This window comes from Lycorma delicatula, chromosome 3, assembly GCF_047948215.1.
Source record: "Lycorma delicatula isolate Av1 chromosome 3, ASM4794821v1, whole genome shotgun sequence".
In the NCBI taxonomy this organism is placed as follows: domain Eukaryota; kingdom Metazoa; phylum Arthropoda; class Insecta; order Hemiptera; family Fulgoridae; genus Lycorma; species Lycorma delicatula.
In genome coordinates, this window is record NC_134457.1 from 2,262,050 (window position 1) to 2,277,761 (window position 15,712).

Below are 15,712 nucleotides of genomic sequence, written 5' to 3' on the forward strand. Positions count from 1 at the left end.
CGCACCCACCATCTAGCACACAAACTCACACCCACCGTCTAGCACACAAACTCACACCCACCGTCTAGCACACAAACTCACACCCACCGTCTAGCACACAAACTCACACCCACCGTCTAGCACACAAACTCACACCCACCGTCTAGCACACACACAACTCAACTACTTATCAACTTATTTCTTACCCACACGACCGTCAACCATAATCACTAAAAAAAATGAGCAATGCCCTCAGGCACTGGGAGCCAGTGTCCATGGCCTCACCGCACCAAAGCAACCTCCCTCATGCTCTAGAAGGCCCCCAACGCACTCAGCCGCTTTTTTGTTTTTTTTAATGGCTTAAAAATTTAATGACTGATTATGTGAATTTTTTTTGTTACAGGACTAATATTACGATCTCATGCAGGGTGGAGTCGCGTGATTCACCAAGGTGTGGGCGGTGGGAGTGGGTCAGGGCATTTTAAAAATCAAGTTAACTACACTATGACCCTCCCAAGTCGTGCACGTGTTTATGCAGATGTCAACAATCACAAGCCCAGAGAATATTGGGATTACGAATCGTATGTGGTGGATTGGGGGTAAGTATTCTAAAAAAATACAGAATGAATACATGTAACGAACTGTTTGGTTGATATATTTAAAAATACAATTATTTTATACTGTTTAGGACTGATGTTTTCATCAAGGCCCTCTTGACAAATACTAACTTCAGTTAACGCCACTGAGCCAGAATTACTCCACTGTTAAAAGTGTTTTGTGAAAAGCTTCAGATCTGTATCCATATGGATTATTTGATCTGTCCTAAATAATTTTTGTGTAAGTTTTTTGTATCATATTTTTTTCAGACTTATGATAAAATATGTTATGTTCTTCAGTTACATATGTTTGTACATAGAGTAAAATCAGCAGAAATCATGCAAACATGGCTTGTAATGTAGGATAATTGTAGGTGCTAAAGAATCTGTAATTATACTTCATAAATCTTGCTTTATAAGCGTCTCTCTTTTTAAATATTTAATTTATATAAAAAATTAAGGTCTGTTAATGTTATTTAGATAAGATTTGCACCACACTGTTACTAAGTGTGGGGAAATATAAATTGCAAAAATGTGTCTACCACTGACTGGCTCTCTGACGGAAGACACAATATTATTGGATAAGAACACAGTAAGTGTTCAAGAAGGTTTGTGTTCCATTCCATGGGTTGTTCCGTAAGGGTGTTTAAACTATGTTTGTTGTGTCATGTTCCATTTTCAGACTATAGAATCTATGAAAACCAGTCTCATAGGTCTGCTCGATTATGTTTGGCTCGGTTGATCCATCTGACTGTGTAATTCTGCAACAATTCCTGTAGTTCCATTTTGTCAAAATATGGTGTATGTGGCTCTTTGATAATCCTCAACATACTTTCTTTTTTTTTTTTCAAGTAAATTATCTGTTGTGGCTGCTTAAAAGATTTCCTGTAATGTTTATTGTTGAAAGAGTGCCCAAACTTGCTGGGCACTAAAATGTCCCCAACAATAATTAATCAGTTGGCAAATGTTATTGGTGTTATTCAGTATTTCATGGTTTGGAAATACGGAATAACTTTAAATCGGTTGCTTACAGAAGGACCTTTAAGCAAAATTTACTTTCCTCTGGTAATTGATGCTAAATTCTACTAGCTTGTCGAATGCATTAGTTTGCATATTTGTTAGAGAATTATTGATGTAGTTCTCAATTAATTAAACATGATGTAAGGTAGTGGAAAAAACTAGAAAGTATTAACTTCAGAATAGTTTTATGTGAAATTTAGTTGATTAAAATTCATCATTTACCAAAAGTTTCGTGCATGCAAATAGGTAATAAGCTAATTTTTCTGCATGTCTCCAGCTTCACAAGCCTTTCAGTTCCATATCTGCTGAAAGCAATTTGTTGATCTCCAAACCATGAACTGTTTTAACACTGTTATACTTTTGCCAACCGATTAATTTTTGTAGGAGATAGTTTTGAGATCGTACCACCAAAGTTCTTGTGGTTATAATTTTACCTACTCTTCCTAAAGCATCGCAATTATCAAAAGTACTACAATGAGAGTCATTCCTTTTTGTTGCTGACGAGATAGATGGTCAAATTTGGTCTGTAAGGAAGACATTCAAACGCTTGTCAGATAATGTAGCAAAGTTTCAGTAAATCATGTATGGGCAGGCAATGTTCTGCTAGAAAATGATTCCAGTTTTCAACATGTCACAGCATTTGTTTTGAATAGCCGTTGTTAACATTTGTAATGTATTATGGTACATTGTTGATAATAGCACTGTGATGTTACATGAAACTGATCCACAAAACTTCTTTCTGGCCCAAAAAGCATTTGTCAGCGTTTTCCTAGCCGAAAAATGAACTCTTATCCAAAACAAAAAATTATCAATATTTTACACTAAAACAACAAATTCCCTTCCCATATGCTTTCTTATTGTTCTCTTGTGTCTGTACAAAAAGTTTAGGAACCCTCTGGCGAGAAAACTTTGTCTAATAATGCTGTGATCTGTTAAAGGAATGAACAAAAAATTTATAATGATTGTTTTGTTCTATAAATTATATTTTAGTTTTAATGATGAAATTATTTTAACAAAAAATAAATGTTTGCAAGAAGCTGAACACAGAACCGATCTAATGAAAAGCATCAGTGCTAATGCTTGCTAATGACATTCACAGTTTTTATTTTTAGTGAATCAATCTAATCAGAATCAAACATCCTGACCCTGTAGGGGAAAACACCCTCCACCACCCCCTCCATTCCGAGCCCATATTTTTTTCTGAATGTGTTTAGTTACAGACTGTCTCTTTTCAACTTGTCATTGAACATTCATTGAATTATGCTGCTGCAGAACACATAATTTTTTAACAATATCTGTTTTCTATGTTATCATTGAAGCTAGGAGGATGATTGCAACAATGTGATGATCGCCTATCTACATCAGAAAGTCATTCGGTTGAGGCAGAGTTTAAATATATTATTGTGTAATATTTATGTTATCTATTGAATGGACATAATTTTTCATTAGAGATGCATTCCTTCAAATCTGAATGATGTTATTTATACTGATAAATGGTAGAAAAGCATTTAAAAAATAATTACTTACATTGATGCATGATGCATTGATCTTATACTTCGATGATATTTTTACAGAGTAATTTATGTAATTTGAAATAAAATATTTCCTTACCCATTGACATTTTGATGACATTGACATTGATGAAGAATTTTATCTAAATCACAAATGAATCATTTATTATCTCACTGTTAATTAAGTATTTGTTAGATACAATGAAGTTTCCTTTAAAACTTAAAGTTTTATCGACTTTAAAAAAGTCGATAAGCAACAGGAATGGTTCAACAATTATTTTACAGGTTATAATGACAGGTTAATTATTAATAAAATCAATATATTATTTAAATTAAAAAGAAAAAAGTTAAAAAAAAAGAGAAAATGAAGTCTGATTCAAACCGATTTGCCTTCCCCTAAGATCCAAATATTTCATTAATTAAAATTTTATTTGGCTATAACTTTGGAAACAATGAAAACAAATACAACTTATGATATATCTTTGAAAATCTCTTAATGAAGTCATATTACTACAGTTAAGAAAAAGTCCAAAAGGTTTTTTTGGACACTTGGTTCAGTTGATTGCAAACAAAGGGGGGGAGGTGCACAACTAGATATTACAACAGTTATATAAATCCAAAATTTCAACATCCTATGGCTAATCATTTTTGAGTTATGTGAGATACACATGTACATAGATACATCAATATGTATGTACAGATATCATGCTGAAATTAGTCAAAATGGATATTTCTGTTGAAACCTGGAAACTGAAGTCTTCAAAAATGAAAGCAAAGATGTTAATTTAAAATCTTAGGAATCTTGGTGTTAGAAAAATTGAAGTTTACTGAACGACTCATAAGGTACTATTAGCAGCTGATTATAAAAAAAGGATTTAAATCCATTTATTTTTTTAATCTTGTTAAAAAATGTTCTAGGAATGAATTTTCACTGAGTAAAATTGTTTCAATTGTATTATTGCATTGTCAAGAACAGTTTTCCAAGGTGATCATATAGTTGTATTTATTTTTTTTTTACAGGCAGCAAGATGACTACCAGTTAGTTAGAAAATTAGGAAGAGGAAAATACAGTGAAGTATTTGAAGCTATTAATGTAACAAATAATGAAAAATGTGTAGTTAAAATATTAAAAGTAAGTTTAAATTTTACGTTTAAAACTGAAAAAATTATATATTTATTTCTTAGAAATGAATTCTAATATCTCTTTAAGATGATGAGGTAAATACTCTGCGTTTACTATCAACAGTAATATTTTTAAGAATAATACACTAAATATTATTGACTGTAGTTACTGTTTTCTTTAAGTTATAACAGCAAAGTAATATTTACATAATTTTTTCTGATTACTTGATTATTACTAAAAAAAATTTAGAATATAAATATATATTTATTACATTTTATTAGAACAGCCAAAGTACAGAATAAATAAAGTAGGATGATCTGGCCTTATTCCATTATATACGCAGGAGCGTTTTTATGATTTACTCGCATCATCAGCTACATTACATATTCATATATTCATCTCAAATTACATTACAAACTTCATAAAATATAATAACTTAACATGCATTTATTTATTTTATTTAAATTTTAAAATCTTAATCTCTTTATTTTAAGATAAAAAGATTTAAACCTTAATTCTATTAAATTAAAAATTAAAACAAAATTTTTATGTGGACATATAACTTCCTTGTATGCCTATTAAATTACATTTACTCAATTAAAAACTTTTAATTTTTTTGTTATTGAATTATTATTCATTGCAAAACTTTGTTATAATGACAGGTTAATTATTAATAAAATCAATATATTTAAATAAAAAGAAAAAAGTTAAAAAAAAAAGAAAGAAAATGAAGTCTGACTCAAACCGATGTGCCTTCCCCTAAGATCCAAATATTTCATTAATTAAAATTTTATTTGGCTATAACTCTGGAAACAACGAAAACAAATACAACTTATGATATATCTTTGAAAAGCTCTCAATGAAGTCATATTACTACAGTTAAGAAAAAGTCCAAAAGGCTTTTTTTTTTTTTTTGGACACTTGGTTCAGTTGATTGCAAACAATGGAGGGGGGAGGTGCACAACTAGATATTACAACAGTTATATAAATCCAAAATTTCAACATTCTACGGCTAATCATTTTTGAGTTATGCGAGATACACATGTACATAGATACATCAATATGTATGTACAGATATCATGCTGAAATTAGACAAAATGGATATTTCTGTTGAAATTTGGAAACTGAAATTTTTTGCAATTACAATATTCCTTTACTATGTACAAGGAAGTAAAATTAATTAAAATAACATTAAAAATTAAATTTTAAAAATATGACTCACGGCAAAAATCAGATTAAAATTAAAATATCAAATTTTAAAAAAAAGTAATTTTAAGTAAAGCAGTTATACGTGTTGTCCATTTATTATTTTTTTTCAATACCTAGGAGGGTGGACCAGCCAATACATTGTGCACCCTCAGAGGTTGCCTTTGCCTCTAACCTACTGAGACCCCCGCAGGACCCGGCTTACCCTGCAGGTGTAGTGCACCCAGTAGGCCAGGACTGGGTCTTTTATAATATGCCTGCTTCTAATCGTACCTGCTCCCTAGGGAGGGATTCGGCTGTGTCCATTTATCTGAACTTACTTTACCTATACTCAAAGTATAGTATATTACTTTGAGTATAGTAACGTTCAGATAAATGGACTACGTGCATAATTACTTTACTTAAAATTATTTTTATTTGATTTTAATTTTAATCTGATTGTATACCTTGACGTCATATTTTTACAATTAAATTTTAATTTATTTTTAATTTTGTTTTAATTTTTAATTTAAGAAAATAAAAGTTTAAATTCTTAAAATAAAAGATGAAAGTTTTAAATTTTAAATAAAATAAATGTGTTACAAGTTATATTTTATAAGTTTGTAATATAATTTGAGATGAATATATGAATATGTAATGCAGCTGATTATGTGAGTAAATCGCAAAAGCGCTCCTGCATATATAGTGGAATAGGGTAAGTAATCCTATTTTATTTATTCTGCACTTTGGTTGATTTAGTAAAATAAAATAAATATATTTGTATATAGTACAGAGGAGTATGATCCTTAAAAGAATTGATTTAATAAAAGTAGATTTATATATATTCTCATACTCGCACTCTTACATATATATATACACTTTGTGGAATTAAAAATTCATTGTCTTAAATCAGCCCTAGTTTCTCTTTTCTTCGGGAATAACCCTACTGCGTGTTTACTAATTCCTCAGCTCAAGAATAAGTTATTAATTTTTTTTCTGAAAATAAATGAACATATTTTTACAGAAATCATTTTTATTTATTAACTTGCTAAAGTAAGAGTAAAATACTGTGATTTGCTGAGACCACAAGTACAGGAAACAAGGATGAATTGTTGACATATTAACTGCAGTTTCTTGCAGTATAGTGGTGTGAATATTGCGTAATTACAATATTAATAACGATTAAGCTGATTAAAATTATACATCAAAACGATTTGTTTTTAACAAAGTATACTATTGAATCATAATGTGTAATGTAAAATACGGATACAGGTTCCTTCCCTGAAATCCCTGCATACTATGTGTAACCATAAATTTCATTTTTTTTTAATTAAAAAAAAGTGTTTTGTCATACGTGAGCAAATGTGATTCGTATGTATAACTTACCTCTTCTTCCACCTGATGTGACTTAACAAACTAAATAAATATTAAAAATATTTATTATATAAAATTGATGCATATTGTCATATAATAAAGAACAATCTTCTGTCATGTTAGTTGTCACTGACTTATATAAGATACTTTTATATTATAAGTATCTTTAATGTTAGTGTAGCTTTTTGTTTATTAGTATTAACTGACAGTTTGCAAACTTAAAGCGGTTATTTAATCTCTGCTGAAATAAGAGCTACTTCAAACTAGCAATATTTATGACCTACTTTGTCAGATAACTTTTACATTAAATTTATTGCTAGATTTCTTTTATATATTAGTCGTATTTCAATTATCAAGGAGTTTGTGTATTATTGTTTTAAATATCTGTTTGATTTGCAGCCTGTAAAGAAAAAGAAAATAAAACGAGAGATCAAAATTTTAGAAAACTTACGTGGGGGAATGAATATTATCACGTTACAAGCTGTTGTAAAAGATCCTGTCTCTAGAACACCTGCGCTTATATTTGAACACGTTAATAATACAGATTTTAAGGTGCTCTATCAGACTTTGACAGACTTCGATATTCGCTACTACCTCTATGAATTATTAAAGGTGAGCTGATGATTTATTATATCATTGTTAGTGAATAGTAAATAATTTAATTATCTTAATTTTTTATAAAGTTTTTACTATTATTATGAAGAAAGTGACAATGACATTCATTTTTTAAAATGAACAACTAATATTTTAGTTTGAATTACTATTAAAACGATTGAAATGGACATCGATCTGCAGAAGTCTATTGCAAAAACTTAAAAGTACTCCCACGTTTAATTGCACTCTTGTGTTCGTTACACACTTCAAAATATCACCTAAAGGACTGGCTCTATAATGTAGATATGCTTTAAATTAATGCTCCATTCAAGTAATAAAAAAAAATTGATGTTTTGATAAATAATTTGTCTATTACCAAGAGTTTTAACAAGTCTGAATAAGTGGCAGAAAATTGTATCATTTTATATACTTAAGCAAAAATCTTTAAAGTAATTGTGTAACAAAATTGACTAAAAATAAAGAAAGTTAAACAAAAACCAGGTTAATCTAGCAATTTTTTAAGTTAACTTATAGTCCCTTGAATAAGGATTTTTTTGCTAAAAAATTAGTAGAGTTTAGGGAAGTACACGAGCTTGTAGATTAGGGTAAGTATAACTTTATATGCGACTGGACAAAATTGAGGCCATTCAAAGGTGATGAAAATCAACTTTTCAGTTTTGTAGGTCAACGTAAATATTATAGATGATAAAGTTTTGAATAAAAGTTGTGGGGATTTGCTCTACCTATAATTTAAGCCCTTCAACATTGAATTTCATTAATTAGTTTCGACAAAAAAGCTGAAAAACTTAAAAATGGCTTTTTTTGCAAATCCAATATTTATTGCAAAAATATATTTTTTACTATTTTTATTATTGGAATTCCGAATTCAGTGAGTGGTAACACAAGAAAATTGGTTTATTCGTTGCTGAGGTATTGTAATTTGTTTAAAAAAGACTTCAGGCAAGTGTAATATTTTGGCTTTTAAGGACTTTTTTGAGTCCAATTCATGCCCAATCTATTCTTCAAGACTTGTACTTTCAAATGGTGAAAAGTTTGAGACCAAAAATTAGTGTAAAACTTGTTTAAACCTCTTTAAATAATTAGCAAAAAATAGAGCGTGCTTGCGCGGTAGTTGTGGAAGGAGAAGCGGTTTGCAGCAGTCATGTGCAAATAAAGCTGATATTGTAATTTAAAATTGTTAAGAGTGCAAAAAAATTGCTATATCCATGAATTCCATGAATTATGGACAGATGGAGACCATTTTTTTAAACTGGGGTAGCTCGATAAAGTAATTATCGTGCTATCAAGTTTTACATATTATTTCAGATATAGTTGGCTTTATGTTTTTACCGCACTCTTCATTGTTGTAGATAAAAAAATTGATAAATTCGATTAATAATCATTGTAATGTTGTAACTCATGAATGTGAGTGCAGTCCGTAATTGTAATTCTTAATCTGTGTAAACACAGACATTGTTTATAATTGGTATTCACGTTAAACTATAAAAACTTTTATAAACACTGTTTGTTGTGATATTTAGTCCAATTAATATACGTTTGTTCCAATTAATACTGTTATGTATGTTCATAAATTTTGCTTCCAAAAAAGTACTTTAAATTTAAGGTAATTTTCTAAAAAAAAAAATTTTTTTTAAGATTTTCAAAGTATGGTCTCTATCTGCCCAAAATTTGCAGAGTTAGTGACTTTCGTACTCCGCCAATTTGAAGTTATGAATTCAGCTTTATTCGTGCATGACTGCCGTGAACTGCGTCCCCCTTCACAACTACTGCACAAGAACGCTCATTTTTTTTTTTTTTTAAGAAGTTTAAACAAGCTTTATATTAATTTTTGCTCTAAAACTTTTTACCATTTGAAAGTACAATCTTGAAGAATAGATTGCACTTGAAATGGATTCAAAAAAGTTCTTAAAAGCCAAAATAATTACAGTTTCCTGAAGAGTCTTTTTATAAACAAATTACAATATCTCAGCAACAAATAAACCAATTTTCTTATGTAACTCGTTGAATTTGGAATTCTAAGAGCTAACTTTTAAAACAATAAAAATACCATATTTATTCAAGTACCCCTGCACTTTTTTTCTTGGAATTGGAGAGAAAAAATAAGGGTACGGGACTTACTTGAAACATAGCCTTTAGCCAGGATAATTTATGTAAATGTTTTCCTAGAAGTACCTAAATTTAATCACATAAATATAGTTACTTTAGGCTTTTGTTTATCAATACTGGATGCCGCTTATAACAGAATACATCCTTAATTATTAACATTCTGTTCATATCGATAGGAACGAAGTTACAGTATTTTTATAAAACAGATTCATTCTTTATAGGCTGCATCTGATTCTAATGACACTACAGTTACAGTATCAGTTACCCATCGTCGTCTTGTCTATTCACCATAGTCATTGTACTGTTTGTGTATGTGGACGGTTATGTGCATTTTATCTTGTAATGTTTAATACGGTGATTTATTTTAATTACGGCATTAAAATGAGTACAAAAGGACAGAGTCTACGATTTTTTACAGGAAATGAAAAACTGCGCGTTATACAAGTGGCTGAAAAAATTGGAAATCGGGCGGCAGGAAGAAAATTTGAGTATATGAAAGCTGCATTCGGGACTGGGGTAAGAAGAAACAACTTCTGGTGAAAGGCACTGGTAATAAAAGGGCTTTTCTTGGCTTAAAACCAAATTACACAGACAGTAAAAACTGTATGACTTTATGGAAAAAAGGAAATGCGGTTATGCTGTCACGACAGAAATGTGTCAATCATATGCACAACATGGGCTAAATATAAAAAGTGGAAGGAAGACAAGAAAATCCCCTTGGAACACTTAATTTAGTGAGTCAAAATGGTGTCGCTTTTTTTCATGATTTTAGAGAGGTATAACTTTTTAGTGCAATACATAAGAAACCTTTTTATTATTTCCCATAAACATCTACAAAAACACTGCAAGTTGTACAAATTTGAGATTTATATCACCAGCTCAGAGTTATTTGAAGCCAAAATTTGAATTTAAAAAAAAAAAATTAGTTTTCAAAAAATCCATAAATATTTAGGGGTAAGTATATCACCATTAATATTATTTATTTATGGTAAAACTACTAACACATACCTACATATAAAAAAATAATTCAAATTGTGTGTAATATCCTTGCCTCTTGAAAAAACCAAAAGTGAAATTTCACAGTTTTTCATGTTCAATTTTATTGGTAATTTTCTCATAGAAAGAGGAGAGATAGGTAAGTAAATGACTGGACCAATCTTTTACCTTGAGAAAATATGATTAAATTCCTTTTTTGTTTCATCCTTCCAGGAAAAATAGTTTTTTAGTTAGGATTTTTTCTCTAAACCCTTAAATCACAAAAATAGGTGTGTGCACCATAAAAAGGCAACCACAAGTAAACTGCTTAAAATAAAATTAAAAAAAAATACTGAAAGCAAGTGGGTAAGTATCAATTTTTTTTTAATTGGTTAGGCAGCTACCAGCTTGTTTTTTGGGACACTTCAAATGGATTGACCCCTACAGCAGTTCATCTGCAGTGTAAAACGTTTTGTTTCACTGTAATCTTTTCTTTATTATTTTGAAACTACAATTTAAAAGTAAGGATAATAAATACAAAATAATTTTTTTATATTTACACTTACACCAAAATTACATTTAACTACAGCAGTTCATCTGCTGTATATATAAAACTTTTTCCCTTTTTTTTTCACTGTAATCTTTTTTTTTTATTTTAAAATTACAATTTTAAAGTAAAATAATACAAATATATATATATTTTTTTTTTTTTTTTTTTTTTTTTTTAATGTAACAAGAATAAACAATAAAAAAAATGATGAATTGTATTAGAACAAACATTCAAAATAGTTCAAAATCATGCTTTTGAAAGCAATAATAAAAGATTGAAAATAATTCTATTGTAAATTTTAGAATTAATTCAAATTTGTAACTGTAGTATACTTTTTTAAACATTGTTATTTTGTGTACTTAATTGTTTAAACTTTGCAGCTTGAATAAAAATGTGGTTCTGAAGTATTGAAAACAATTTTCAAAAAGGTTGCTGATTATATAGTTATTACTTGATTAATGTATTTATTATTTTTTTTTAATAATTTTTGGATGAATATGTAAGCCTTAAACCACACAAATGAAATAATACTCAAAAAGTGAGCAAGCAAGCAAGCATTTGCAAATGTTAGTGGAACAGTGTATTAATTAATTTGTCTTAACTGCATTTTAGGGGTTAATAACTAGACTGAGATGTTCTAGAGACAAGGAATACAGGAGTAAATTATATTGAAATTTATATCATGAGTGAAAAATTCTCTGGCAACTGATAAATTTCTGTGAAGTACTTTTTAAAGTTGTACAAATTAAAATTTATCGAGTTACTACTCTTCATGGACTAAAAATAAAATCTTTATTCTAGTTTTAGATCGTGTAATCTTGATCGCATCTGATTAATCAATTTTATATAACATATTTCAGACTCGACTTTAATTATGCTAGTAAATATTTGCTTTTATGTTTGTAGGCTTTAGATTATTGTCACAGTATGGGAATTATGCATAGAGATGTTAAACCTCACAATGTCATGATCGATCATGAAAATAGAAAACTTCGCCTAATTGATTGGGGTCTTGCTGAATTCTATCATCCTGGTCAAGAATATAATGTTCGTGTTGCATCGCGTTACTTCAAAGGCCCTGAACTTCTAGTAGATTACCAGGTATGTTAAATAGAATTTTGAAATTTGCAATAGCAAAGTACAGTACACTTGCATATATTATAAAAATATGAAGATAAATAGCTTTATATTTTAAAGTGACTACATGTGAAAATATGAACTTTTAATGAAATAATGTGTATAAGTACAAGTATAAAGTGTATAAGTACCCTGTATAAGTAGGGTGGTTTATTATATAAAGCTTTTTGGGTAGATTTTAGGAGTGCGAAGGCTGGTTTTACCTAATAAACAACTTGGCACTAGGTTTGTTTTTTGTGTAGTTCAAATAAGAAATTAATTTTTGGACAGATAGTTATCACCCTACTGAGCGACATAAGCATTCAGTGTAAAATTTACTTTGAACCTAATCAATCTTATGGTGTTAAATTCTTTTCTATAGAATATACCATACCAATCGAATTCCAGACCCCTATCTATATATGATCTTTTAGGTGAATATTCATAAGTTCTTTTTTTTTTTACCAGAAGTTGTTTAGTTCAGTTTCCATTCTATTTATACCTCTTCCTTCTTATAACATTGGCAAAATATAAAGAAAGTTTATTATTACAGTTTGAGAATGAATTCTTTGAGTTCAACCACTGCTTCTAAAACTTAATTTTCTAGAATCTCAATACAAAAAAAGCATATCTTAAGTTTCATAGCTCTCTAAACTCACTTTGTTCAATTCTAAGCAGTGTTGTATTCGGTTCCCATAATTCACTTTACATTCATTTGAAGTTTAGGACTGATCCTCACCTTTGATTTTCATTAGCCTCTTTCTATTTAAATATGCCAACCTTTATACATAATATAATATATATATAAGTATATATATATATATATATATATATAAGTAATATTTAAAAATATCATCATTCCTATACAAGAACACGGGCATATTTATTAAAACAGGGATATTCCAATCTAATTCAACAAATTTTCAAAAATTTTATTGCATCACTATTTTTATATATATATATTTTTAAATATCTTATAGATTATTTTCTAACTTGCCAACAGATAAAAACAGCTGTTTCTGTCACTTTTTCCATGAGCTCTGTAGCATTCTTATTTTACATCATACAGAGGGTCAAAAAGGACTTTTTTGAAAAAGTAAAGATGGAACTTCATCTTAGTGTACTCAAAATTCAATTTTTTACAAAGTCAAATCTTGTAATGTTTACTGAAAATTGTGAGACAGAAATTAAAGAGACCAGAATTCTTCCATTACATACCTTTATGTTATACAAACTAGTTAAATCCACAAATCTTTTTCCAGTAGTTGAATAAGCTATTTTATTTTGAATAATATACATGGCAAGATGTACTAAGATATCCTAGGCGGCTCTGTTATCACGCGAATCAGAAGCAGTACAATTTTTGTGTTAAAAGATGCTTTTGAAGTAATCATATTAAAAATTCAGGATTCTGTTTTGTATTAGTATTTTTTTTATTTGTATATTATGTGATTGCAATGAACGATTATCTTAAGTTCGTTCAGTTATGTTGTATAATGGATCTCTTGAATCTTTGGGAGACATCCAGAACATAGAGATTTTCTTTTATTCATTACTTATAATTTATGATTAAGGAGACACACATTTACAATAGCATCTAAGCAGGAAATTATCTGAATGAAAACAATGTGATGAGAAATTTTACACTTTATATTCAGAGAATAAAGACCAGAAAATACTTTAAAAAGGAATTTAATTTTGGGGGATAAAGAAATTATTTTCATAATCTTAATTTTTCCTCGCTCATTACAGATTACAGTGCATGTAATTAGGTTAGGAAGGAGTTTCTTGAACACAGTCATTTTGACTTGACATCCAACTTCTTAGAAGATTTCTATTTGATGTTTTCAATTTAATTAGCAAGATCTTATTTGTAAAAGAAAGATTGAATTAAAATTTCCTGCCTAACATCATAGCATCTTTAACATCTGTTTGCCTGTTGCATGCAACAGGCAGATCTATCATAGCAAAATTTTCTCCTGTTTTTTCATATCACCTGTACTACAGGTGATATGAAAAATCATTAATGCTGATATGAAATATCATTAATCATCAGCATTAATGATATTTTGTGTCAAAGCTGCTCAAATTTTTTTCTTCAATTTTATTTATTTCATCAGCAACTGTGGGTGGCCGTACTCCTTTATTTATCATGAACTTCATAACACCATTTTGTTTATTTTTTTTTTATGTATTTGTAAAATCTTCACTATTAGCATAAACAAGCTGGAAATAATGTTCATTATTTTTCTCCTGCCCAAAAGAACTGAATTAGGTAAACATGTTAAACTCGCCTACATTTTGAATTGATACCATTTTAAACATGGAACCACAATGTTGCTCGGCAACTAGGGTCTAATAAATCTACTTGTTTATCAATTCCTGTCAATCATTGATGACAACCAAGAAAAAATTGTCTTGGCTAATTTTATTTGATTAAATTTTTTAATGTCCTTTGTGATATACAAAAAATTTAGACTTGATGCAGTTTAGTTTTCAATTTTCAAGTTAACATATGCAAACTAAATAGTAAATAGCATATGTATTCACACACACACACACACACACACACACACCCCATGTTTCTAGAGTATATTTATGTCAAATAAGCAAAAAATCTAATAATGTTGATCTGATCAGCCAATTCGTGTAAGAGAGAATAACGATAAGGATAAATATTGGGAACTGTAGATAATCTTTTTGGCTTTACCTGGTTACATATGAATTAATGCATGTAATGTTTTGCTGACGTAATGATGTTATGTTTACAGATGTATGATTATTCATTAGATATGTGGTCGTTGGGTTGTATGCTGGCAAGTATGATATTTAGGAAAGAGCCATTTTTCCATGGCCATGACAATTATGATCAGTTAGTCCGTATAGCTAAAGTATTGGGAACAGAAGAACTGTATGAGTATTTAGACAAGTACCATATGGAACTCGACCCCAGGTTTACGGATATCCTCGGAAGGTAAAGTGATTTAGAATTTTTTTTTAACTTTACAGTTGTTTACTATTTTTATTATATTTGTAAAGTTGAGTGACGGTTCAAGACCGGTTTGTTAAACTTAAATATAACAGTTAGTAATGTAACATTTCTGGTTGATTTTATATTTTAATTTATGAAGTCATATAACTAAATTAATTTTGCAGTAATATCATTTTATATTGATGTGACAACATCAATAAATAGTGTTTATATTAATGGAGAAGACTGGTTTTGGCATTAAATAAAACTGGTTTATGGCAGTTTCAACTTAGTTGTTTGACCTTCATAATTTTAATTAACAATTGGTTTGCATATTTATCACAGTCACAAATACAATGATCGTTTCCATTTCATTTTTTTATGTATAGTCTAAAAAGTACTAACTTGTAGAGTTGATTTTTTTAGCTCTAGCAAGTTTTGAAAAATTTGATCAAGAACCAGTAAATCTTTGAAAAAATCTTTAACAAACTAGCAATATTATGAAAACCGGTAGGCAGCAGTGGGAGCAGATGTTTAGTATGATGCCTTTCTTAATTGTGTACTGCAATTGTGGTAAGAATTTGATAGAAT

The 15,712-nt window shown here is 29.2% G+C and overlaps 1 protein-coding gene across 3 annotated transcripts in view; it reads left to right on the top strand.

Annotated features, from left to right (window-relative positions):
* CkIIalpha (casein kinase II subunit alpha) overlaps positions 1-15,712 on the top strand; it is a 45,769-nt gene that overhangs the window by 14,077 nt on the left and 15,980 nt on the right. For all 3 annotated transcript variants that reach the window (XM_075359356.1, XM_075359358.1, XM_075359357.1), the window contains exons 2-6: positions 383-578; positions 4,127-4,238; positions 7,188-7,400; positions 11,941-12,135; positions 14,922-15,124. In XM_075359356.1, the coding sequence (XP_075215471.1) occupies positions 484-578; positions 4,127-4,238; positions 7,188-7,400; positions 11,941-12,135; positions 14,922-15,124 (818 nt within the window). In that variant the 5' untranslated portion in view covers positions 383-483. The remainder of the gene's footprint in view (positions 1-382; positions 579-4,126; positions 4,239-7,187; positions 7,401-11,940; positions 12,136-14,921; positions 15,125-15,712) is intronic.